Source organism: Neoarius graeffei, chromosome 20 (genome assembly GCF_027579695.1).
Source record: "Neoarius graeffei isolate fNeoGra1 chromosome 20, fNeoGra1.pri, whole genome shotgun sequence".
NCBI lineage: Eukaryota > Metazoa > Chordata > Actinopteri > Siluriformes > Ariidae > Neoarius > Neoarius graeffei.
Window position 1 is genome coordinate 50,809,482 of NC_083588.1, and position 24,033 is coordinate 50,833,514.

At 44.0% G+C, this 24,033-nt stretch overlaps 1 protein-coding gene across 2 annotated transcripts; it reads right to left on the bottom strand.

The window, feature by feature from the left end:
* Positions 1–150: 150 nt before the first annotated feature.
* Positions 151–21,542, bottom strand: nme3 (NME/NM23 nucleoside diphosphate kinase 3). Of its 2 annotated transcripts, none has more exons than XM_060901932.1 (5): positions 21,450–21,542; positions 7,469–7,599; positions 5,922–6,023; positions 5,636–5,748; positions 151–3,703 (listed from the first exon to the last, which is right to left on the bottom strand). In XM_060901932.1, exons 1-5 carry the CDS (start codon positions 21,493–21,495, stop codon positions 3,586–3,588), a joined length of 510 nt encoding a protein of 169 aa, XP_060757915.1. In that variant the 5' UTR covers positions 21,496–21,542; the 3' UTR covers positions 151–3,585. The 2 variants fall into 2 exon arrangements, with proteins under 2 accessions (XP_060757915.1, XP_060757914.1); XM_060901931.1 differs by lacking the exon at positions 21,450–21,542 and adding an exon at positions 8,024–8,162.
* Between the last annotated feature and the right edge of the window lie 2,491 nt (positions 21,543–24,033).

Here is a 24,033-nt window from a genome sequence, read left to right on the forward strand (position 1 = left end):
ATGACTGTTGATAAACGGCTGATCTGATCCTCTGTATGTAACAATATAATGTTCTCATGTGTGGTTAAATATTAAACATATTCGTGCTCTGAAAAAAGATTTACTCGTGTGATCCTCTTGTAGCCATTTCTGGTGTACGTTAAAACAATGTTTTCAGTAGCTTCTTTATTTCCTTTAACCTGATACACCTTGAGTAATAACATTTCCATGTGTTACATGGCCTTCCAAGGAACTTGAGGATCATAACTTATGTACTGTCGTGGAACATGTACAAAAAGTGAACAGCTTTAGAAAACCCTTTGTTATAAAATAAAAAGCACGCTTGAGCAGAGCACAAGAAACTAAAACATGTAGTTAAAAAAAAGAAAAAGACCAGAACGTCAAGGACGTAGCAGCTCATCTGGCCTGCCATCAAAACAACCATTACCACTGAAACATGAGTGAGAGAGGAGCAACTTCCATGACAAATCGTTTACATCAGGAAACTCAACAAAAGACTAAATTTTGTTCCTCAATAGAAGATCGACCCAAAACGTCAATCAGAACTGAATTTGCATGATGAGATACAATTCTAGTCAGACGAAAATCTGTGAAGTTGACCTATGCTACGTTCACACTGCAAGGCTTAATGCTCAATTCCGATTTTTTTTGTGAAATCTGATTTTTTTGTGAGGTCGTTCACATTAACAAATATATGCGACTTGTATGTGATCCTCAGTATGAACGAAAAGCGACCTAAAAGTGTTCCGCATGCGCATTGCAGGATACGACGACGTCACACGCAGTGAGCACGGCCAGTGTTTACGGAAGTAACCTAAAGTTTCCTGTGTATGACAGTAGCCAGCATGGAGTACCTGGCGATGATGCAGTTGTTGCGACGGAGCCAGAACATGCACAATAGCCTGATGTTAAGGAGGAGGTTGAGAAGGAAGAGGACAAGGGTTTTGGCTCAGGCGTTCTGCGGGGTAGTGACTGCAACCTCCGTTCAAAGGAACGTGTCATGCGCCATGTTTTTGTAACTTTTTTTGAGAGACCCGCCGCCTACTTCAGCGCAGAATAGTGACGTTTGTGGCTTGTTGATGACGTGTAAGTCGGATGAATGCGACCTGGCGGTTCAGACTGAAGTCGCATATGAAAAGATCGGATAGGAATCGGAATTAGGACCACATATCCAAACGGCCTGGGTCGGATTTGAAAAAAATCGGATCTGTGTCGTTCATATTGTCAATAAAAGATCGGATACAGGTCACATATGGGCGAAAAAATCGGATTTGAGTCACTTCAGCCTGCAGCGTGAACGTAGTGCTAGTTACTCATTTGTTAGCAAAAATTTGACAATACAATGACCAAGTTTTGTGCAGAAGGGCCAGTTCTTTCAAATTAAACAATCAGAACTGAAATCCATTGAGAGAGGAGACACGGTTTAACTGAAAGTAAACAAAAAGTTGTAAACAAGTTGTTAACAAGAAAACGATCAAGTTTTGTTCCCCAAGGGAAGCTCGACCCAAAACATCGATCAGAACTGAGAGGAGATCATTCTAAAGAGAAGTCCTAAAATTCATGAAGCTGACCTAATTAGCAGTTCGTTCGCAAAAATTTGACAATACAATGACCAAGTTTTGTGGAGAAGGATTAGTTCTTTCAAATGAAACAATCAGAGCTGAGGGAGGAGATATGATTTAACTGAAAAAAGTTGTACACAAATTTACAACAAGAAAATCAACAAAGTAAGTTTTGTTCCTCATGGGAAGAGTTACCCAAAACTGGAATCGGATGAGGAAAAAAAAAAAAAATTCTAGTGAGAGGCCTGGAAAATTTGTTAATTTGGCCTAATTAGTAACTCCTAAGCAAAATAATTTGACAAAACAACGACCAAGTTTTGTGCGGAGTGATGAGTTCTTTGAAATGAAACAATTGGAACAGAAATCCGTGGAGAACTGACTGAGGAGATACGATTTAACTGAATTGTGGACGACGGACGCCACGGCAACAGCTCATCAGCCTTATGGTCAGACGAGCTAAAAAGTGAAAGCTAGTGCAAAAACAGCACAAGTGTAAGCCCTGTAAGGTGAACAAGCTCACTCAGCTCATTATTGCTTTTGTCGTTCGTACATACAATAACACATACACTTCAGGATCTACAAGAGGCCTCGAGCAATACTGAAACAAAACTGGCGTTTTCTTTTCCTAAAGTTTAAAAACATATATAGCTTTAATAAAGTTGCTGAGGGGCGTGGTCAATGGCTCATATTAGCATAAGCCTTCCTTCTGAGACTGTTAAATACATACAGTACATTTTGGTCAAGGTTATAAATTCTACATTACTCAAGTATTAGATCATTTTTTTGGCTTAAATCTGCAATTATTCACATCCAGAACTCGATATGTAACAGTCGTCAGCATTTAAACGCAAGCTGATGAATGACTAACAGGCCCTTGATGAATGAGCTGAAGATAAATATTCTATAGCATTAATAGTCTAGACAGGTGTGCACATAATTTAGGAGAGGATAACTTGACTGTTATAGACTAATTTGACGCCAAGGAATAACTTCGGATGTGTGCCAAAAATCGCTATCCACGGCAAACAGCATGAAAATTATCAATCCAAGATGGCCGCCGGTATTATTATTATCATCTTACTTTTCATGTTCCTGACCCCTGGTTTATGCGACACAAACAGTAATAACGTGATGTTAAAAGTTGTATTGTTGGCTGTTAAACATTTAGGCTTTCAAGATATTGCTGCCTACTAAAGTAATGTTTTGTATTTTTCACCAAGTTAACATTCCATTGATCATAATAGTATGGTTGAAAATACAATTTCTTTATATTAATCAAATGCTTGCTTTCTTATACTCTCCTAAATTATGTGCACAGGTCTCCCAATTCCATGATTTCATGTTTGAGATAGGGTTATTCTATTTTTCTCATGTTTTCTGTTAAACACCAATTTTTGGTGTGGTTTTTTTTTTAACCTTGCCCATCACTGGTTTCCTTGAATCATGAAAATGTCGTCACTAATGGATTCCCCATACCCAAAAACCCATAAAATGAAGTATTGCACATACTTCTGTGGTGAGTGGTTCAAAAATTGATTTTTTTTTCAATATGGCTACCGGCAGCCATCTTGGATTGGTAATTTTCACCCTGTTCGCCCCGGATAGCGATTTTGGCACACAATTAGCCTATAATAGTTGAGTTAGCCTGTCCTAAATTATATACACATACAGATCTAACCCAGGTTCTCTACTACAAGTGTTTCTACTTCCATCTAGGGGAAAAAAAAAAACAAGATGACACTTCATTGTACGTTTTGAACATTGCAAAGGAAACAGCATGCATTTAACTACTAATCAATATTTTAACCTTTCAAAACAGCAATAAGACTTCTTTCAAAGAGAGTGCTCCAAGTACAGAGTGCTCTGCCATACCTGCTAGCGCTTTCCTAGAAGTGCCACAAGAAATTCAAGCTTTTGTACCAATTCTGTCGAACTGTACTTCAGGAAACAAACAATTTCGTATTGCTACATATACTGTATATCAGGCCACAATGCTGTGTGTAGATGTGGGAAATGGAGGGCATCATGCGTAGATCCAGTGCTCCGTGCCCTCTTCCCAGCAGATGAGCTCGTGCTCTTTGAACCACAGGGAGATTTCTCTCTGAGCACTCTCCACGGAGTCACTGCCATGGATAATGTTCCTGCAACACAAAACATGCACCAGTTTAATGAGGACTCGCCAGGACATATTAAGCTACTATTTTGTAATTTGTCCCACATGTCATATCTTTAAAAAAACAAAAAACTGATTCTGAGGCCTGGTTTAAAAGATACAAGATGAAAGCATGGATAAGAATTAAATTGCCCAAAGTGCATCCAAAGTTCTCAGGAAACAGTCTCTGCAAAATTTCCCCATTAGTGGTTAAAAAAAAAAAAAGCTCTCAAACACATTTCAAATTAATCAATTATTCATTTGAATAATTTATTCAACCTAGCATTTCCTGAAATCACTTAAAAAAAACAATGGGATTTTTGTGGTTTAGGGAATATGAGGCATGGATAGACAAATAAGTTGATTAGCGATCCCACTGTGCACGTCAAAGCTCCAAAGTGTTGCCCAGTATCTTGTTACCTAATAAATTGTAATAAATGTATTAAGTTAGTTTAGTGCATTAACGCTGACTAAGGGATGCAAAATCAATAAATATAATATTCCCAGTGAACGCATGACTATGTAGCCAGCCAGCAGATTCTACATTAGAAATGTTTTTAAAGAAAATGTAAAATAATGTACTGCACAAAACAAGCAGCACCGTCGTTAGCACTGTCGCCTCGCAGCAAGGTGGTTCCGGGTTCGAACCTCACGGCCGACAGAGGTCTTTCTGTGTGGAGTCTGCATGTTCTCCCTGTGCCTGTGTGGGTTTCCTCCCACTTCAAAAGACATGCAGATTAGGTAAAATCCCTAATTAGGGGTTGCACAAGCCAGTGCATACTTAGGTGGTGTTTACATTAGACCGTATCAGCGGATCATCAGATTAACGTTTTTAAAACGATTCGTGTGCACACAGCAACGCCAATACACGGATACGCTAATCACATGACTAATTAGACGGCACGTCACATGATCCCAGTGCATATCGGGCATGCGCAAGTCACTCACCACTTGCAAGTAGAAGGATGGCAAGTGAACACCTTCTCCAGCAGATAAACACACCTGGCTGTGATGTTCATGTTCTCACTGAGTTTAAGCGCCTGAAGGAGGTAAATAAGTTGAAATGTGTAAATAAACCTCAGTGTGGCTCAGCGCTTCCTCCTGCGCTCCAAATCACTCCGCCCTGAACAGCGAGTGCCCTCTGGAGGGTGCGCACTCCGGCCCTGCGCAGCTCACAGAGCGCGCGAGTGAAGCGCACGAGCAGTGATTCGGGACTGAGCCGCTGTGTGTCGTTTCCTGTAGTCCGCGCCGTTTTTCAGCAGTCACGTCACATGACCAACGTGGCATGACCAACGCCAGCGAATCAGGAAGGTGGATGTCACAGTGACGTTGTCCAATGACGACGTCAGCTAGAGCTCAGCACTGCGTTTCCTCGTTCCTCAATGTTTACACAGCACCGGATCAGATACGAACTGGGTTGAATACGTGGGCCCTGGTGGATTCAAGTTGTTCCGCCTGTGGAGTCGTTTCCCGGCGTTTTAATGTGCACGGACAGTGCATCCGCGACGAAAATGAGACGGATACGGTCTAATGTAAACACCACCTTAGTGCCAGTCCTAAGCCCAGACAGATCGGGGAGGGCTGCGTCAGTAAGGGCATCCCATGTAAAACCAAATCAAATATGTGGAACAGATCCGTTGTGGCGTCCCCTAACAGAAGCAGCCGAAAGAAGAAGAGTTATGCATCACTTGTGTTGTGTCAGTAAATCGCCATACCATATCGGCATGAGATTCATGTCCATGATAAGTGTATGTAAACCTCAGACCTCAAATGTACATCAGCAGGCTACCTGCCCACTGGGCAGAAAAACCCTAACAGCCCAGACACAATCTAGTTATTTGTCCACTTCTCTAGTATAGTGCATACTTTGGTACCCAGCCCCAGTAGCTACACTTTAATATTAATTAGCAGTGTGACTGACCGGCCCACTTCCACACAGTAATCTCCTCGGATGGTTCCTGGAAGAGAGTCGGCAGGGTTTGTCTCTCCGAGCATCTTTCTGGAGGTTTTCACAACATCCAGGCCTTGCCATACCTGTGTAAGTTTTAACAGATTGTGGTGGATCACAAAAAAAAAAAAAAAATCATAAACATGCTGTAGAGCACAACACAATTAGAGAATCAAATATGGAGGAGCAGATTAATAAACTATAGTTTATTAATTTTTATAGTTTATTATAGATATATTGAAGAACGTCTGTGTCTTACCATTGCTACAATAGGCCCAGAGCTCATGTATTTCACAAGGCCTTTGTAGAACGGCTTCTCTCTCAGTTCCCAGTAGTGTTCCCTCAACTGCTCCTCAGAAGCCTGAACAACAAATAAAACACACACAGGTTTGTGATAGGGCACACAAAGTTCTTGATGGGATGATCTAGATTGTGGGGGGAGGCTGCAATCTAAATCCAGAATTACTGGCACCTCTTAAGAGGGCTCTGAGAGCACAATATCCCTCGCTACAATTAGGGATGTTAACCGATGACCGTTTGACCGAATCAGCGTCAACCGGTTAATTTTTTTTGGTTGTCGGTTAAAAAAAAAAAAAAAAAAATCAATCTTTTTGAAGCTGCCGATTTTGGAGCGTAGGACTTGGAATTCTGTGTTGTAAACGCTTGGGGCATGCCATGCGGTGTAAGGATGACAGCTGATGAATCAGAAACACCCATTCAGTCATGTCCCGCCCTCCTGCCCCAATTAAAGACAGCTGACAAATCAGAAACACCCATTCAGTCATGTCCCGCCCTCCTGCCCCAGTTAAAGACAGCTGACAAATCAGAAACACCCATTCAGTCATGTCCCGCCCTCCCGCCCCAGTTAAAGACCGCTAATAAATCAGAAACACCCATTCAGTCATGTCCCGCCCCAGTTGAACACAGCTGCCACTCGGCAAAAGAAAAAAGTGTAGAGACAGGCTTTTTAGCTTACAAATTATTATTATTTTTTTTAATTATTATTAGAAGGCACATCGAGTTTAGTCCTGCCTTGGCCAGTGCATTCTGAAAGTATGTTTCGGTCTGTAGCCAACAATGCATGTTACTGCAGATCATATCTCTCCACACAAACTAAAGGCGCAGATGCCGACTTTTTCACGGCTGAATCGTGCAGATCCGATTGCCTTCCTTTGAGCATACAGAATTTACTCTGATGAAATTATTCAGACACTCCAACGCCCCCCCCAAAAAAATCGGATCTTTGCACGATTCAGCCGTGAAAAAGGCGGCATCCGCTAAAAGGCGCGCCATTTGCATCCCTGTTTAAACTCATAGGTTAACCGACTTTAACCGGCTAATGAGGCTCGGTGGTCGGTCAAGATTTTTTTTTAGTTTTCGCCATCCCTAGCTACAATACATTGCAAACGAAATTGCAATATGCGCATTACTGTCCTATAACAAAGCCTTCTGCGAAGTTTTGTAAAATTCCTCTAAAAATTGTGAGAAGAGTTGATCTCAGAAGTTGAGTACCCTTTCCTGGGACGGACATCGCCACGACATAATCCCCCTTCAGGTCTTTCGGCCAGCGGGGGATTAAAACCACAAGCTTCAACCTTTTTACAGAGGAGTCAGTAATATGAAATTGGTACAACATCAAAACCCATACAAGTCTTTTTTTTAAATTAATGATAATTTTAAAAAGTGCTTAGTACATAGGCTCACCCCTTTTGGGCTTTTGCTAGTAACATCATGCCAGCCTAGAAGCATGGCTTTTACCGGTATGTGTAAACTCACAGGCGCTATAAGTTTCAGGGTTTTTCTTACCTGCAGGAATTTCAGGCCAACTAGTTTAAAGCCCTTTCTCTCAAAGCGGTGGATGATTTCTCCTACTAGCCTCCTTTGGACACCATCCGGCTTCACGGCGATGAAAGTGCGCTCGTTCACACCCGTCCATCCTGCAAATCCACATACCAGCAGAACTTTACACTTCTCATCAACGTCAATGTAATAATCTAACACTGTTTTTCAAACAGTGGTTCGACATCAGCCAGGGATCTGTGAAACATAGCCATGTCTCGAATGTGAGGTAATTACACTACTTTGTGCTGCTACTGTCTCCATGTTACAGCTATTATTGCTAAGGACGGACAATAAGGCAAGTGATTTCTGCATGAGAAACCGATCTGGCGAGTTTAAAAATTGCTTTACAATGATTTATATGCCACAACTAACATCTGATTGAGTGGTTTTGCTGTTGAGTTTGGTTATGAATTAAATTAGCCAGAAGAATGTCTTTAAAACACTGGAAAGTTGATGTTAACATTAGCACTAGTATTATTAGAGACTTTTTCCTCTTGCTGAAACCTGACTCATGACTACTGTTGACCACATTGCCATCTGGGTTTTCTTTCCGACGCCTCTTGCTTTGATACTCCATTACGACTCAAGTGTTGTTTCTGTATCCTTACAGAGAATAAGTGACATTACAGGTTGGGTTTCATTTCCAACTTTAGCTGTCACTTTTCTAGAGGAGGCGCTTGGATACATGGGAAATGTTTGCTATTAAAAACACACCAGGTACTGAGAACTACAATTACCATGAGCGCTAGAACTTTGAATTTGAATGTGCACGCATATCTGCTGTAATTATTACTACTGTACTGCCTTCATTGATAAAACAATAATAACCTGCAATACTTGACAGTGGTGTGCACCACCAGCATGTCATTTAAATAACTATAATAACTTGGTTTGCATTAGGCAAATCAAGCAGGTGGAAAGAAAGACACGCAGCAATGTCCTGAGAGAGCAGAGTCTTTTTTTTTTTTGGTTTATGGACACTGCAGAGTTAGACTTAGGGAGGTAGGATGATTCTAAGGGCCTGCGACTGACAGGGAGATTAAAATTATTGGAAGATTAGGGTTTTTTTTTTGTTTGCTTGTTTTTTAATATTAAATTAGTGGCCCATCATTCATAAAATATTTTATTTTCAACTATACACTAATAAAACTAAATGGTTCCTTTTTCTTTTGGCAAAAAGTAGACTGCTGGACTCTCTGGTGGTTGTGTCAGCGAGAATGATGCTGTCCCAGTTACATGGCATCTTGGACAACATGACTCGCTCATTCCATGACGTGATGGTCCAGTACAGGAGTACATTCAGTACAAGAAAAGTTGAAAGACCGATTTTAACGAAATGCATCAAAGAACGTCACAGGAAGTCGTTCCTGCCTGTGGCAAATCAATCAATCTTTTCATCTCATCCCTCAGAAAGTAAAACACTCCGAGTCAACACGCCTTTAGACTTATTCCCTTGTGTCGGAGGCTTCTTACCCCAAAATTATCATTTTTACTGACTTTAAATTTCTTGTAGACTGCAATACTGATGTTACAGCTGTTAAACGGAGTATTATTTACATATTTTAACATGCTGCTGACTTTTTCCTTATTTTTCTACATCTTGTTGCTGTTTATTATTTTCCTTAGAATTTTTATAGGCTTATATACATTTCTATCCTTGAACGAGATCAACTACCCCCTCCCCTTTACAGGAAATGGTTTGGTTCTGGCCCCAAACCGGGGGTGAAAGTTACTTGTTAGCAGCAAGTAAAGACTGCTGGTGGAGCATTATGTCTCAGCTTCCCAAAGGGGGAAAAAAAAAAAAAAGACAGGAGAGAAAAAAAAAAAAAAAAAAAAGGGTAGCGTCACCCATTTTTTCACAAAGAAACATGGGTGTAGTCTGTTAACGGTGAAAATTAACCTAGTAATTAACCTAATCCACAGTGAAATACCATTTTTCTTCCCCTGACTGTTGGCATTTTGTTTCTCTTTTAGTCAACATACAATCAATGCAAACAAACTTTCAGCAAGTTTTTCATTCTAAAATCAGCTGCCCAGTCCCGACAGATACAGCTTCAGCAGCCCGTCTCCCGTTCCCCATACCAATGAACCAGCCCCGCTCCTAACTGAAGGAGGAGGTGGTGAGCAGCATTGTGCTGAATGACATGTCAAACCTACTGATTTGGTGATCACTTAACCTTTTCTCTAGCGCCACCATCAGGCCTTTTCATTTCCTATTCCACTTTTACAGCTGCTTATTTTCTAGTTGGTGTGTTGACTTAATTAAAAAAAAAACAAAAAAACATACCCGGTGTCCGAAATCACTCCCGACTCACTATATAGTGCAGTAAATAGTGGGGACGCCATTTTGTAGTGCTGTCCGAAACCTTAGTGAGGATTATTTACACCCTATATAGTGCACTCAAAGTATCCCACAATGCATCACAAAAAGTAGTGTACAACCGATGGTCACTAACCAAAGCAATATACATCCCATCATGCATTGCAGTCACGCTGAAAGAAATCAAATAAAAAAGTTTCAAATTTGATTTAATAAAAGGCAGCGGCAAAGAAGAAAGTATTCAGCCTTGAGTTAAAAGAACTGAAAGACGCAGGTACAGGTAGTCGTCGACTTATGACCGATCGACTTTATGACCGTCTGGTTATGACTGGCAAGCGTTTCCCAGCTGAGCGTACAACAGTTTCCGCCCCAGCTCCCGGCAGCGCCCAACATCCAGCCAGTGTTGCCAGATACTGCTGACGGTTTCCAGCCCAAAATATGTTCAAAACCTGCCAAAATGCACTTAAAACCACCCAATCTGGCAACACTGCATCCAGCCTCTTCTATTATGTGTGCAGTGTTTTGCTGGACAAACAACGAGCGAGCTACAGCGCGCGTACGGCTTAACCAGATCTTGTGCTATAACGTGCGCAGCTGGTAATCAAAGTAACTTTCACTTTTCTGTTCTGTTACACTGTTCTGTGTCCAATGTCCAAAATGAAAAGTAAGTTTTCAACTGTTCAGCTAAAAAAAATGTAAATAAAACGATTGTGTTGTTGAAATTGTGTGTTTGCAATTTATTTATAATCAAAAACTGATACAGGTGGATGAAAGAGTGATAGTGTGATAAAAGTACTATACTAGTACTACTGAGTGATAAGAAGTCCTAGTGAATGCTTGATAAGTAGACAATAATAAATAATTAGGTGTATTTTTCGGCGCGCGCACTATAGCTCAAAATAATATACTGGCAGGAAATAAAAGTTACTTTCACCCCTGAGTATGCAGTGTTTGACTTAAACCAAATAATGAGCCAAGGTAATGAAATAAGAAAAATGTTGATAAAATAAGACTTTAAGATGATTACATCATCACAATATACTGACGTTCATTTAACATAGGCCGACTTACGACCAGATTGGTTTACGACCGGTCAGTCGTAACCAAACACAGTCATAAGTCGATGACTACCTGTACTTTGTATTGATTAAATGTGGGAAATATGCTCAGTATAATATGCATTTATTATTTTGAAAACCCACCAGCCGGCTGATCTGGCACGTTTTAATTGTGCGACAGTAATGGCGTAAATACCAGCGTGACTGACTAGTGTCCAAAAGCGGGTTTTATTTTTATTTTTTTCCATTTTGCCAATTTCACAATAGTGTCCTCTATATACTAATTCCCTATATAGGGAGTAGTGAACGAGTGAGCTATTTCAGACACAGGGATACTGTTGGTTTTATTCTCTTGGTTGTTATATCATTCTATAAATGCAGTTTTTAACTGAAAAGGTTAAATATAACTTAAATTATACATTAAGTTCAAAGACTTTTACCATTAAATTTACATTTAAACGGTAAAACATATGACTTTTAGCACATTTCTTTTAGATGGTATCATTCACCATGTTTACAAAATATTCTTCAACATTAAATTCAAGGACTTTTCAAGGCCCGATTCCATCAAATTCAAGAACCCAATACGGTATAGTTTGAGACACGGATTAAGGTTCATTACTGTTACAACACTAAGAATTTGTAGAACGAGAACTAGCAGGCTTTACAAAAGCTCACGGTCAGCAATTAAACAGAGAGAGACCGGCTTGAACGTGTCAAGACTTCTCAATTGTACTGTTACAGGAATGGTAGACTCTGTGGTCTCTTGCCTTCTCTAATGCAGCACAGCAAAACAATGTGCAAGTTGCATGACAGTCAACATCATGTGCATGCAGGAGTTACTAATTCACAAACTTTCAAGGACCCTTGGGAACCATGCGTTTACATACTCCGACTGTCTCGCTGGTTGAGGCTGTGTGCTGCAAACTAGAGCCCTGCACTCCCACGGGAGTCCCGCGGGACTCGCGGGACCCGCCGCAAAGCAGTGCGGCACGGGACAAATTTTGAAAGCTCATTGCGGGCGCGACCGGAAGTGCACATATGCACGCGCGGGCGGGAGCGGGAGTGCACATATGCACGCGCGGGCGGGAGCCATGATAAGCTGCAGTCCCACTAACGAAAAACGTGTTTGAAATAAAATTTATAAATTATTAATTTATGTCCATCATATATAATTTGTGCTGGACATTTTATTTGGCATTAATAAAAACATTTTAAGATGCCTAAATTTGCAGAGAGAGTCAGATTGCCAGATTGAGTGAGGAATGGCATCTTAAATTTGCCATTGATCACCCTAACGGGATATCCTTTGATCACTCTAATGACTCACCGTTCACACCCAGCCTCCAGTGACCCACACTAACATGATGCCTCAATGACACCTTAGATGAGCTGGTCATCAGAATTATGATTCTGATTCTGATCCAGGAGAGGATAAATATCTCTTGTTCGTTTCTCGATTCTTTTCCTCTTCCGTGTTTGAGATCTCCGATCATGGCAGAAGAGCAGAGCTCCTTTACTGAATCTCACAGTGCTTCAAAAGTAAGTGCTGCTTTAAAAAGAGGTACATTTACCGTTAAAAAGTCAAGAGTCCTGAAATCGGACATTTGGAAGTCGTTCTCACTCGTGTACGACGCGGATGGAAATCAGCTGCCCTTTGCTTGCTGTGATAAGTAGGCTAGGACTGTGTTTTGTTATAACATTTATATATGCCATGCTTATAGGGTATTCTATAGGATATTCTAGTTAGAAATGCTTAACAAATGTAAACTGGGTTAGCCTAATGTTTTGTATGGCTGAACAATAAATATACCAAATTTCCACTCGGAATTACGTGCTCGCCTGTCTTTTATTATTATTAGTGCTGGGGCGGCACGGTGGTGTAGTGGTTAGGGCTGTCGCCTCACAGCAAGAAGGTCCTGGGTTCGAGCCCCAGGGCCGGCGAGGGCCTTTCTGTGTGGAGTTTGCATGTTCTCCCCGTGTCCGCGTGGGTTTCCTCCGGGTGCTCCGGTTTCCCCCATAGTCCAAAGACATGCAGGTTAGGTTAACTGGTGACTCTAAATTGACCGTAGGTGTGAATGTGAGTGTGAATGGTTGTCTGTGTCTATGTGTCAGCCCTGTGATGACCTGGCCACTTGTCCAGGGTGTACCCCGCCTTTCGCCCATAGTCAGCTGGGATAGGCTCCAGCTTGCCTGCGACCCTGTAGAAGGATAAAGCGGCTAGAGATAATGAGATGAGATTATTAGTGCTGTAAAAAATGTCGCGTTATTATCGCGTTAACTTGACTCAATTTTAACGGCGTTAATTTTTTTTATCGCGAGATTAACACTCTGACATGATGTAGGTTTTTCATAAGCTTTTGAAACTAGTAGAGATGGGATTTATGGCTCTTTGATGGGATCCGCATCTTTGTGATCCATTCTTTGAAAAGAGCCGTTCAAAAGACTGGCTCATTTGGCTCTTTTTAAATATTTATTCAGTTTTAAGAAGACAGCGCCTGTAAACTCAATGCTATCCCAGAAATCCTTCCTGTAATATGCAAATTTGGCCGCCTCTGATTGGACAGCGCGACGCATCAACAGGCAGAAAAAGTGTAAAAGTACGAAATGTGTTAAGTGAGATGAAACAGTAAAGATCAGATTCAATGCAATATTTATCAACGAACAAGTTAATATAATAGTGTACTTTATATTATAATCAAGCATGTCAAGCCTACCGTCACTGTGTAACCTGTCTCTCTGATAGAGCTGTAGACTAACTCAAGCAGGAAATCACTTCACTGACTGAAGTGGAAGAAGAGTGAAGTTCACTCCTCTTGTTAGCTCTGCTTTGCAATAAATAAATAAAAAAACACCACCCTTGGTACAAAGCAAGCCTATTCACTTTTTTATGCTGATCAGAGAATTGCAATGGTTTCTCATGTGATAAAAATGTGTGATTCGCGATTAAATATTTTAATCGCTTGACAGCACTAATTATTATTATTAGAGACACTACATACTGAATTCAGAAACAAGGTAAACAATAACAAACGTGAACGTGAGCTGTAGATATTTATGCTCAAATCCATCTAAGTAGGGGGTGGGGCACCATCACGCTGTGTCAAGACAAGAACTTTTCTAAGAAATAACACGAACATCTGCATCATGCGGGATTTGCGGGCGGGAGTGGGACAAAATATGGCAGGCGCGGACGGCAGCGGGACAGAAAATCATAATTCTTTGCGGGCGCGAGCGTGACTGCACAATGCGGGCGCGGGCGGGAGCGGGACTGAAAAATCCGACCCGCGAAGACCTCTACTGCAAACTGCCAAAAAAAAAACAAACAACACAATTGAGTTGCATATTCTCAGTGTGCTGTATATATGTCCAAACACTGCTCCTACAACCTGAATAATATCAGCATATCCCACACGGCTTAATCAGAAAATATTAAATTCAGAATGTCCAAACAGAATATGATGGTTTTGATCCGGAATATTAGTATGCATGTAAACGTACTTAGTCTTGCATCAAACAGTGATGTCCACTGTATGCAGAATGATGCATGCTTGTCTGCACAGTGTTATTTTATTTTCAGGGTTGGCGGGATGGTGGGGCCCAGTGTGAGATCTTTGCATGGGGTCCACAAATCCCTGGGGCTCCTCTGTATCCAGGGGACCAAAACATGCTGACATCACACAGCCACACCTTGGCTCATGTTTAAAGGAGATACGTAGAACCATCCCCTCCTAGAACTGCCACCTTATTGTGGTGGAGGGGTTTGTGTGCTTGAATGATCCTAGGAGCTATGTTGTCAGGGGCATTATGCCCCCGTCAGGGTTTCCCAAGGCAGACAGGTCCTAGGTGACAGGCCAGACCAAGAGCAGTTCACCAAAAACCCCTATGGAGAAAAAAAGCAAGGACCGTGACGTCGCCCGGTATGACGCAGCCAAGGCCCCACCCTGGAGCCAGGCCCGGGGTTGGGGCTCGTATGCGAGCGCTTGGTGGCCGGGCCTTTGCCCATGGGGCCTGGCCGGGCTCAGCCCAAAGAGGTGACGTGGGCCCGACCTCCTGTGGGTTCACCACCCACAGAGGTAGCAGTAGTAGGGGACTGGTGCAGTGTGGATTGGGTGGCAGTCGAAGGCAGGGGCCTCGACGACCTGATCCCCGAACAGAGCGGCTGGCTGTTGGGAGATGGAATGTCACTTCACTGGGGGGGGGGGGGGGGGGGGGGGGGAGCCTGAGCTCGTGCGGGAGGTTGAGAGGTACCGGCTAGAGATAGTTGGGCTCACCTCCACGCACAGCTCGGGCTCTGGAACCCAGCTCCTCGAGAGGGGCTGGACTTTCCACTTCTCTGGAGTCGCCTGTGGTGAGCGGCGGCGGGCTGGTGTGGGCTTGCTTATAGCTCCCCAGCTCAGCCACCATGTGTTGGAGTTTACCCCAGTGAACGAGAGGGTCGCCTCTCTGCGCCTTCGGATTGGGGAGAGGGCTCTTGCTGTTGTTTGCGCCTACGGGCCAAATAGCAGTATAGAGTATCCGGCCTTCTTGGAGTCCCTGGGAGAGGTACTGAGGGGTGCTCAGACTGGGGACTCCATTGTGCTACTGGGGGACTTCAATGTTCACGTGGGCGACGACAGTGACACCTGGAGGGGCGTGGTTGGGAGGAACGGTCTCCCCGATCTGAACCCGAGTGGTGTTTTGTTATTGGACTTCTGTGCTAGTCACGGTTTGTCCATAACAAACACCATGTTCGAGCATAGGTGTGTCCATAAGTGCACGTGGCACCAGGACACCTTAGGTCGGAGGTCGATGATCGACTTTGTAGTCGTTTCATCTGATCTCTGGCCCTATGTCTTGGACACTCGGGTGAAGAGAGGGGCTGAGCTGTCAAGTGATCACCACCTGGTGGTGAGTTGGATCCGCTAGTGGAGGAGGAAGCTGGACAGACCTGGCAGGCCCAAACGTATGGTGAGGGTCTGCTGGGAACGTCTGGCCGAGCACTCTGTTGGGGAGGTCTTTAACTCCCACCTCCGGGAGAGCTTTTCCCAGCTTCCGAGGGAGGCGGGGGACATTGAGTCTGAGTGGACCATGTTCTCTACCTCCATTGTGGCCGCAGCTGTTCGGAGCTGTGGCCGCAAGGTCTCCAGTGCCTGTCGTGGCGGCAATCCCTGAACCCGGTGGTGGACACCGAAAGTAAGGGATGCCGTCAAGCTGAAGGAGTCCTATCGGGCCATGTTGACCTCCGGGACTCCTGAGGCAGCTGACGGGTATCGGCAGGCCAGGCGTGTTGCAGCTCGGGCAGTTGCGGAGGCAAAAACTCGGAACTGGGAGGAGTTCGGTGAGGCCATGGAGAAGGACTATCGGTCGGCCTCGAAGAAATTCTGGCAAACCGTCCGGCGCCTCAGGGGGGGGGAAGCAGTACTCTGCCAACACTGTTTATAGTGCGGGTGGGGAGCTGCTGACCTCGACTGGGGACATTGTCGGGCGGTGGAAGGAATACTTTGAGGATCTCCTCAATCCCACCGTCATGTCTTCCACTGAGGAGACTGAGGCTGATGACTCAGAGGTGGACTCGTCCATTACCCAAGCCGAAGTCACGGAGGTGGTTTGCAAGCTCCTCGGTGGCAAGGCACCGGGGGTGGATGAGATCCGCCCTGAGTATCTCAAGTCTCTGGATGTTGTGGGGCTGTCTTGGTTGACACGCCTCTGCAACATTGCGTGGCGGTCGGGGACAGTGCCTCTGGAGTGGCAGACTGGGGTGGTGGTCCCTCTTTTTAAGAAAGGGGACCGGAGAGTGTGCTCCAATTATAGGGGAATCACACTTCTCAGCCTCCCAGGGAAGGTTTACTCCAGGGTACTGGAGAGGAGAATTTGACCAATAGTCGAACCTCGGATCCAGGAGGAACAATGCGGTTTTCGTCCTGGTCACGGAACACTGGACCCAGGGCTCGAAATTAACTTTTTTTCTTTGTGTCCCCCAGTGGTCCCGAATTCTGTGTTGTATTGTCCCGAATGGAAGCAATAGTGTCCCTATTTTTTTCCTCTCTGAAATAACCAGTGGTTAATATTATCATATGAAGTTACTATTACATTTGTAACTATGCGATTTTGAACCCTTTATATTTTTACAATAAGTCACAAGACACAAGTGACACATGTCCTATACATCATCTACTTCAAAATTACAGTTATTGCATTTTCAGTTTATTAAACTTTGGCGATCTCACTGTATGAATAGATACCTGTTTATTTAAAGGGGCCAACTAGCTCATTCAGAAAATGTTTCAACTCCCTACATCTGCAGTACACTTTAGTTGAAAATAAGACCCCTTATGTTCATTTCATCTACTTATACCTTGAATATCTGTTGGCACTTATAAGGCCAACTTATAATTTTCACCATTACCGTTATCCATTTTTATGAACTTTCCGTTATCCATTACCGTTATCCATTTTTATGAACTTTCCGTCATCCATTTTATGAACTTTCGCTGCCGAAACGTGGGTGCAAATGTTAGCAACATCAACATAGTGCCAGGTCCTAGCCTAGTTGTGCTGCTGACTGACTAAACTTTCTGAACGAGAAAGACACCAAGAAAACTCACTTATTCTGTTGAACGGTATCTTCCGTCAACATCATCCACATCATTCCTGTTGTATTTTATAACGTGTCTAACAGTGTTCATTAAGTTCATTCAGTTGCTAGCGTTGCCTGCAGACCAGGCGATGACACTTTGGATCCTGAAGGTCCCGGAGACATTATGTCTGGGCTTTCAGTTTCTTCCCCGCGGTCGGTCCACTTCAGCCACTTAAGCATTTTTGTTCTGGCAAGAGTCGGCGCAGCGTGTGCGGTAGCAATTCCATTCCAAGTCCATATAATGCGGACTCCGGCCGAAGATTCTAGAACAGAATGCGCTGCTCTGTAGCCTACGGATGCAGGTGCATCGAAAGTGTAGCTACTATGTATTTTTCGCTGTTAACGTTTTAAAATTAAAATTGACAAATTAGGTGAATGTCTACGTATGCGTTACGGCTTTGTAAATAATATTAATGTAGAACTTCTTTTCTAGATCTATTTTTTTCCATTGTCCCGGGATTGTCCCAGACATGATAATTTTTTGTCCCGATGACATTTTTTATGGTCCCCGGGACACCGTTAGTTTCGAGCGCTGACTGGACCAGCTCTATACCCTTCATAGGGTGCTCGAGGGTTCATGGGAGTTTGCCCAACCAGTCCACATGTGCTTTGTGGATCTGGAGAAGGCATTCGACCATGTCCCCCATGGTATTCTGTGGGGGGTGCTTCGGGAGTATGGGGTTCGGGGCTCTTTGCTAAGGGCTGTCCGGTCCCTGTACGAACGGAGCAGGAGTCTGGTTCGCATTGCCGGCAGTAAGTCAGACCTGTTCCCAGTGCATGTTGGACTCCGGCAGGGCTGCCCTTTGTCACCGGTTCTGTTCATAATTTTTATGGACAGAATTTCTAGGCGCAGCCAGGGGCCGGAAGGAATCCTGTTTGGGAACCACAGGATTTCATCTCTGCTTTTTGCGGATGATGTTGTCCTGTTGGCTTCTTCAAACCAGGACCTTCAGCATGCACTGGGGCAGTTTGCAGTCGAGTGTGAAGCGGCTGGGATGAGAATCAGCACCTCCAAGTCCGAGGCCATGGTTCTCGACCGGAAAAGGGTGGCTTGCCCTCTCCAGGTTGGTGGAGAAGTCCTGCTTCAAGTGGAGGAGTTTAAGTATCTCGGGATCTTGTTTACGAGTGAGGGAAGGATGGAGCGCGAGATCGACAGGCGGATCGGTGCAGCCTCCGCAGTGATGCGGTCGCTTTACCGGTCCGTCGTGGTGAAGAAGGAGCTGAGCCAAAAGGCGAAGCTCTCAATTTACCGGTCGATCTATGTTCCAACTCTCACCTATGGTCATGAGCTTTGGGTAATGACCGAAAGAACAAGATCGCGGATACAAGCGGCCGAAATGAGTTTCCTTCGCAGGGTGGCTGGGCGCTCCCTTAGAGATAGGGTGAGAAGCACAGTCACTCGGGAGGGGCTCGGAGTAGAGCCGCTGCTCCTCCACATCGAGAGGAATCAGCTGAGGTGGCTCGGGCATCTTTTTCGGATGCCTCCTGGACGCCTCCCTGGGGAGGTGTTCCAGGCATGTCCCCCCGGGAAGAGGCCCCGGGGAAGACCCAGGACACGCTGGAGGGACCATGTCTCTCGGCTGGCCTGGGAACGCCTCGGTGTTCTTCCCGAGGAGCTGGCCGAGGTGTCTGGGGAAAGGGAAGTTTGGGCTTCCATGCTTAGACTGCTGCCTCCGCGACCCGGTCCCGGATAAGCGGAAGAAGACGAGACGAGAGACGAGACGCAGAACCATGGCCTCACTTTTTGTTTATAAATGCCTTGAGACCTCAAGAATGGCACAGGAATAGTTTTAAGCATTAACAATACATCTCATCTCATTATCTCTAGCCGCTTTATCCTGTTCTACAGGGTTGCAGGCAAGCTGGAGCCTATCCCAGCTGACTACGGGCGAAAGGCGGGGTACACCCTGGACAAGTCACCAGGTCATCACAGGGCTGACACATAGACACAGACAACCATTCACACTCACATTCACACATACGGTCAATTTAGAGTCACCAGTTAACCTAACCTGCATGTCTTTGGACTGTGAGGGAAACCGGAGCACCCGGAGGAAACCCATGTGGACACGGGGAGAACATGCAAACTCCACACAGAAAGGCCCTCGCCGGCCACTGGGCTCGAACCCAGGACCTTCTTGCTGTGAAGTGACAGCGCTAACCACTACACCACCATGCCGCCCCAACCTACAATCAATGAAGTCAAATCAGTCTTAGTTGAGCAAGTCGGTAACGGTATTTCTTACTTTCACCATAAATTTTTATTCATATGACTTTGGTCTATAGCTGTAAAAGGCCACGACCTTATAGTGCATATCCTGGACCAATTTCATTTTTTTTTTTATGAAAGTATGCCCCTCTACACACTCATCCAGAAGGGTAATTTTGCACAAGGCCATCTGTCTACAGCAGAAAAAAATAAAATAATAAAATGCATCTGGAAAAATTCCAAGGGAGTCTGGAGCCAGATTCGTGACCTCACCTGCGGAAGCACCAGCAGGCTGTGCGAGCTTTGCACAGTCTCAGTGCACAGCCTGTGTAGACCAAGTGCTCCCATTTCTCCCTCATTGTCCGGTCTTTTGGGAAACGATGAGTACTAATCCCATCAAGATTGGTGTTGCTACATCCTCCTACGATACATCTGTTAACCATTTTAATAATTATGCGATAACGTTGAAGAAATTTGCAGAAAACCACCAGCTCGTTTTCTCATAAACAAACCAGCGCTGACGTAGGATTCAGAGGGAGGCGTCCCGCACGCGACGTCACGAAAATCAACGTTTCCCGGGAAATCCAAATGCCAAGTTTTTTTCAGAGGCGGACCAATTCGCCTCAAATGGCTTGATTTCAACTGAATTTTTCTGGTATTGCGCAAGGTAAAAAAAAATGCGACAGAGATTTGACCAAAGTTTAATAAAAAAAAATAGGAGAATTACATTGATCTCGCTACTGAATTTACCCAAGATGTGCCCTTTAAAACCAATTCCTGCTGTGACGTCACGCACTCAGGTATGGCTGGCTCAGCTCGAATGCCACAACTTTGTGGTCGATATGGGCGGCACGGTGGTGTAGTGGCTAGCGCTGTCGCCTCACAGCAAGAAGGTCCGGGTTCGAGCCCAGCGGCCGGCGAGGGCCTTTCTGTGTGGAGTTTGCATGTTCTCCCCGTGGGTTTCCTCCGGGTGCTCCGGTTTCCCCCACAGTCCAAAGACATGCAGGTTAGGCTAACTGGTGACTCTAAATTGACCGTAGGTGTGAATGTGAGTGTGAATGGTTGTCTGTGTCCATGTGTCAGCCCTGTGATGACCTGGCGACTTGTCCAGGGTGTACCCCGCCTTTCACCTGTAGTCAGCTGGGATAGGCTCCAGCTTGCCTGCGACCCTGTAGAACAGGATAAAGCGGCTACAGATAATGAGATGAGATGAGACAAGAGTCAAGGATGGAGATACTGTCCACTCAGAAATGTATTTAAAAATACAGGTTCTGTGTCTCTCCTTCGTGCTGGATGGGAAAGGAAACAAAACTGAGAATTATGAGAAGGAGAAAGGAAAAAAAACAACAACTTTTGAAGCAGTTACAGATAGGGTTGAAGATAAATACCTACAGGCACTTTTTTATGGTGGTTCAAGGCGAATTAAATGTGCTAGTTTATAGCTATTCCAAGTGCATAGCTTTGACCCGATTCTTAAACACCAGGTGTGTGTGTGTCTTTTATTGTAAAAGTGCTCATACACACACAGACCAGAGTAAAAGCTAAGTCCTGTGTGAACTACTCCCAGCATGGCAACTCCAAGATCCTCAGCTGAGCTAGCACACTCTCATACCTTTACCCTGCACACTAGCACACACTCATACCTTTACCCTGCACAAAGGGTTAACGCGAGAACACCGGGTATATTATTTCATATTTCAGATAACCGTAATGAAGCCCAGTGTCCAGAATGCACTCACCTGTCTTAAAGACATAAGCGAGAAGCGTCAAGAAAAGACAAATCATATCTGTGTTATAAAGCTGCTCGCTCTCTCTCTCTCTCTCTCTGAAAGCGCGCCTGCGCACTAAGGACCCGATCAGCGCGCACGCGCGCCCTCCCAAACCCCTTGAAGGCATTAGCTTTAGCATTTCAGTCTTTTCTTTAAAAGGTGCTGCATTTATTCACTCTTTTAAACTGTTCTATGATTCTAAATATAAAGTTTATACTTCGAAAAGTAAAAAAAAGACCCAGATGTGGTTTTACACGTCCATTTACAGCCCTATGATTTGACCCTTGAAAGAAACAAGCTGTTTTCCAGGGCTGTGAAGTAGAAAAAGTAAAATCCAAGGCCAACTTATATGGGTCTGTCTCAGAAACTTCTCTCTCATTTGGGACATTATGGTCAAAAAATAAATTTTCTACTTTTACTTTTTTTTTTGCATTTACCTAACATTTCTTTTGTCATGTTTAATAAGAATAAAGATAGTATCTTGCTTTATCTGGCCTCCACTGTGGAATTTTTTTTTATTACAATTCAAATGCTTTTGTAAAACTGATTTACATATAAAATAACTACATCGTACAGGTTCCGGGTTCGAGCCCCGTGGCCGGCGAGGGCCTTTCTGTGCGGAGTTTGCATGTTCTCCCCGTGTCCGCGTGGGTTTCCTCCGGGTGCTCCGGTTTCCCCCACAGTCCAAAGACATGCAGGTTAGGTTAACTGGTGACTCTAAATTGACCGTAGGTGTGAATGTGAGTGTGAATGGTTGTCTGTGTCTATGTGTCAGCCCTGTGATGACCTGGCGACTTGTCCAGGGTGTACCCCGCCTTTCGCCCGTAGTCAGCTGGGATAGGCTCCAGCTTGCCTGCGACCCTGTAGAACAGGATAAAGCGGCTAGAGATAATGAGATGAGATAAAATAACATCATCATACAGGTTCCGGGTTTGAACCCAGAGGCCAGCGAGGGCCTTTCTGTGTGGAGTTTGCATGTTCTCCCCATGTCTGCATGGGTTTCCTGCAGGTGCTCCGGTTTCCCCCACAATCCAAAGACATGCAGTTAGGTTAACGTAGGGCGGCCTTGGGCTGAGGTGCCCTTGAGCAAGGTACCTGACCCCTGACTGCTCCCCGGGCGGTCTGGTGTGGCTGCCCACTGCTCTGGGTGTGTGTGCGCGCGTGTGTTCACTGCTTCAGATGGGTTAAATGCAGAGGATGAATTTCACTGTGCCTGAAGTGTGCATGTGACGAATAAAGGTTTCTTCTTCTTTCTTTTCTTCTTCTTCTATCATGAAGAATTAAAGCCCCTCCTTCACAGATAAGTGAAAATATTGAATAAATTTCCTCTTTTTGATTGCTTGGGTTAAAAATGCCAAGTTATGATGACTGAATTGATTATTCACTTAAATATGAATAACATGATACATTTTGGGTATTTGATATGGCGAAATAGGACACAATGGAAAAATCAAGAACGGTGGTAAAAGAACAGCAACTGTACCGGCTGAAGGTCGCGTGGGTCTCTGCTGTGGGACATCACTACCGCACCGGACGGAGCGCGAGGCGGGGATGGGACAAAATGACTGGCCATAGATTCTATCAAAAGTTCGATCTAAATTGACCATGGTTGCAAAATATTGGCCAAAATACGCAAACACTACGAAATATGAAAGTAATATGAAAAAGAAACATTCTATTGCCTTATACTTCAAGACGAAAACAAAATAAAACTGTCAAAACTCACCTTTTCAGTGATAACGTCCGAACAGATCACCCGCGTAACAGAAAGACCACAAATGGAAGCACGATCAACTTCGAACTGTTGGAGTGGAAAATTCCATTCTACACATGCAAATTGTTAATGTGTGTCCTTCCCCGCACACAAATAACACGCTACGGTAAAAAATAGACCACAACTCATTTTATAGCTCAGAAATTCATACAAGACCAGCTACCATCATAACATATTCTGTAAGAAACATATTCTATACCTAACTTTCAGCTTTCGTTTTAAAAAACAAAATCGCAGATTTATAACTACATTTTTATATGGCGTAGTGATTTTAAGTTACTACTTTTGGTGAGGTCGTGCGTGACCTTGACCCTGAGGCTTTCCATTTAGATCAAAACACACGATCGTATTGGTTTTGGGTCTGTGGAAAATAGAGTTACAACGGTGATCAAATATTTGCATGATGTTTTATTCCGGTCATGACTATTCTGTGAGCGCACCAATCCTTCGGTGTATAAAGTTACAACTTAAAATACAATTAGTGATAACTGTAGACTTTTCAGTGGACTACAACCTTTTTAAGGGAATGCGATGTAGTCAACCATTTATCATGTCCCAGATCAAGCCACCATTTTTCCACAAATTTGCAGAATTTTTGCCAAATTCTGAATAGAGTATTCACATCAAAGATTTAGTTTTATCTGTATTATTTCTTTTATCATTTTATTTCAAATTAAAACCAACACCACCATTCAAAACCGTATAGTTTATTGACTGTGTATATTTAGTGGGGTACCCCCACAGCACCCAGTTTCTGAGACAGACCCATACACACACACA

Coding starts and splice junctions, on each gene's coding strand:
- nme3 (XM_060901931.1), bottom strand. CDS start 8,081: ATGGAGTATCAAAGCAAGAGGCGTCGGAAAGAAAACCCAGATGGCAAT. Junction 6,024..7,468: donor TTGGCCTGAAATTCCTGCAG/GTAAGAAAAACC, acceptor TTTGTTGTTCAG/GCTTCTGAGGAGCAGTTGAG. Junction 3,704..5,635: donor TACTGTGTGGAAGTGGGCCG/GTCAGTCACACT, acceptor TTTGTGTTGCAG/GAACATTATCCATGGCAGTG.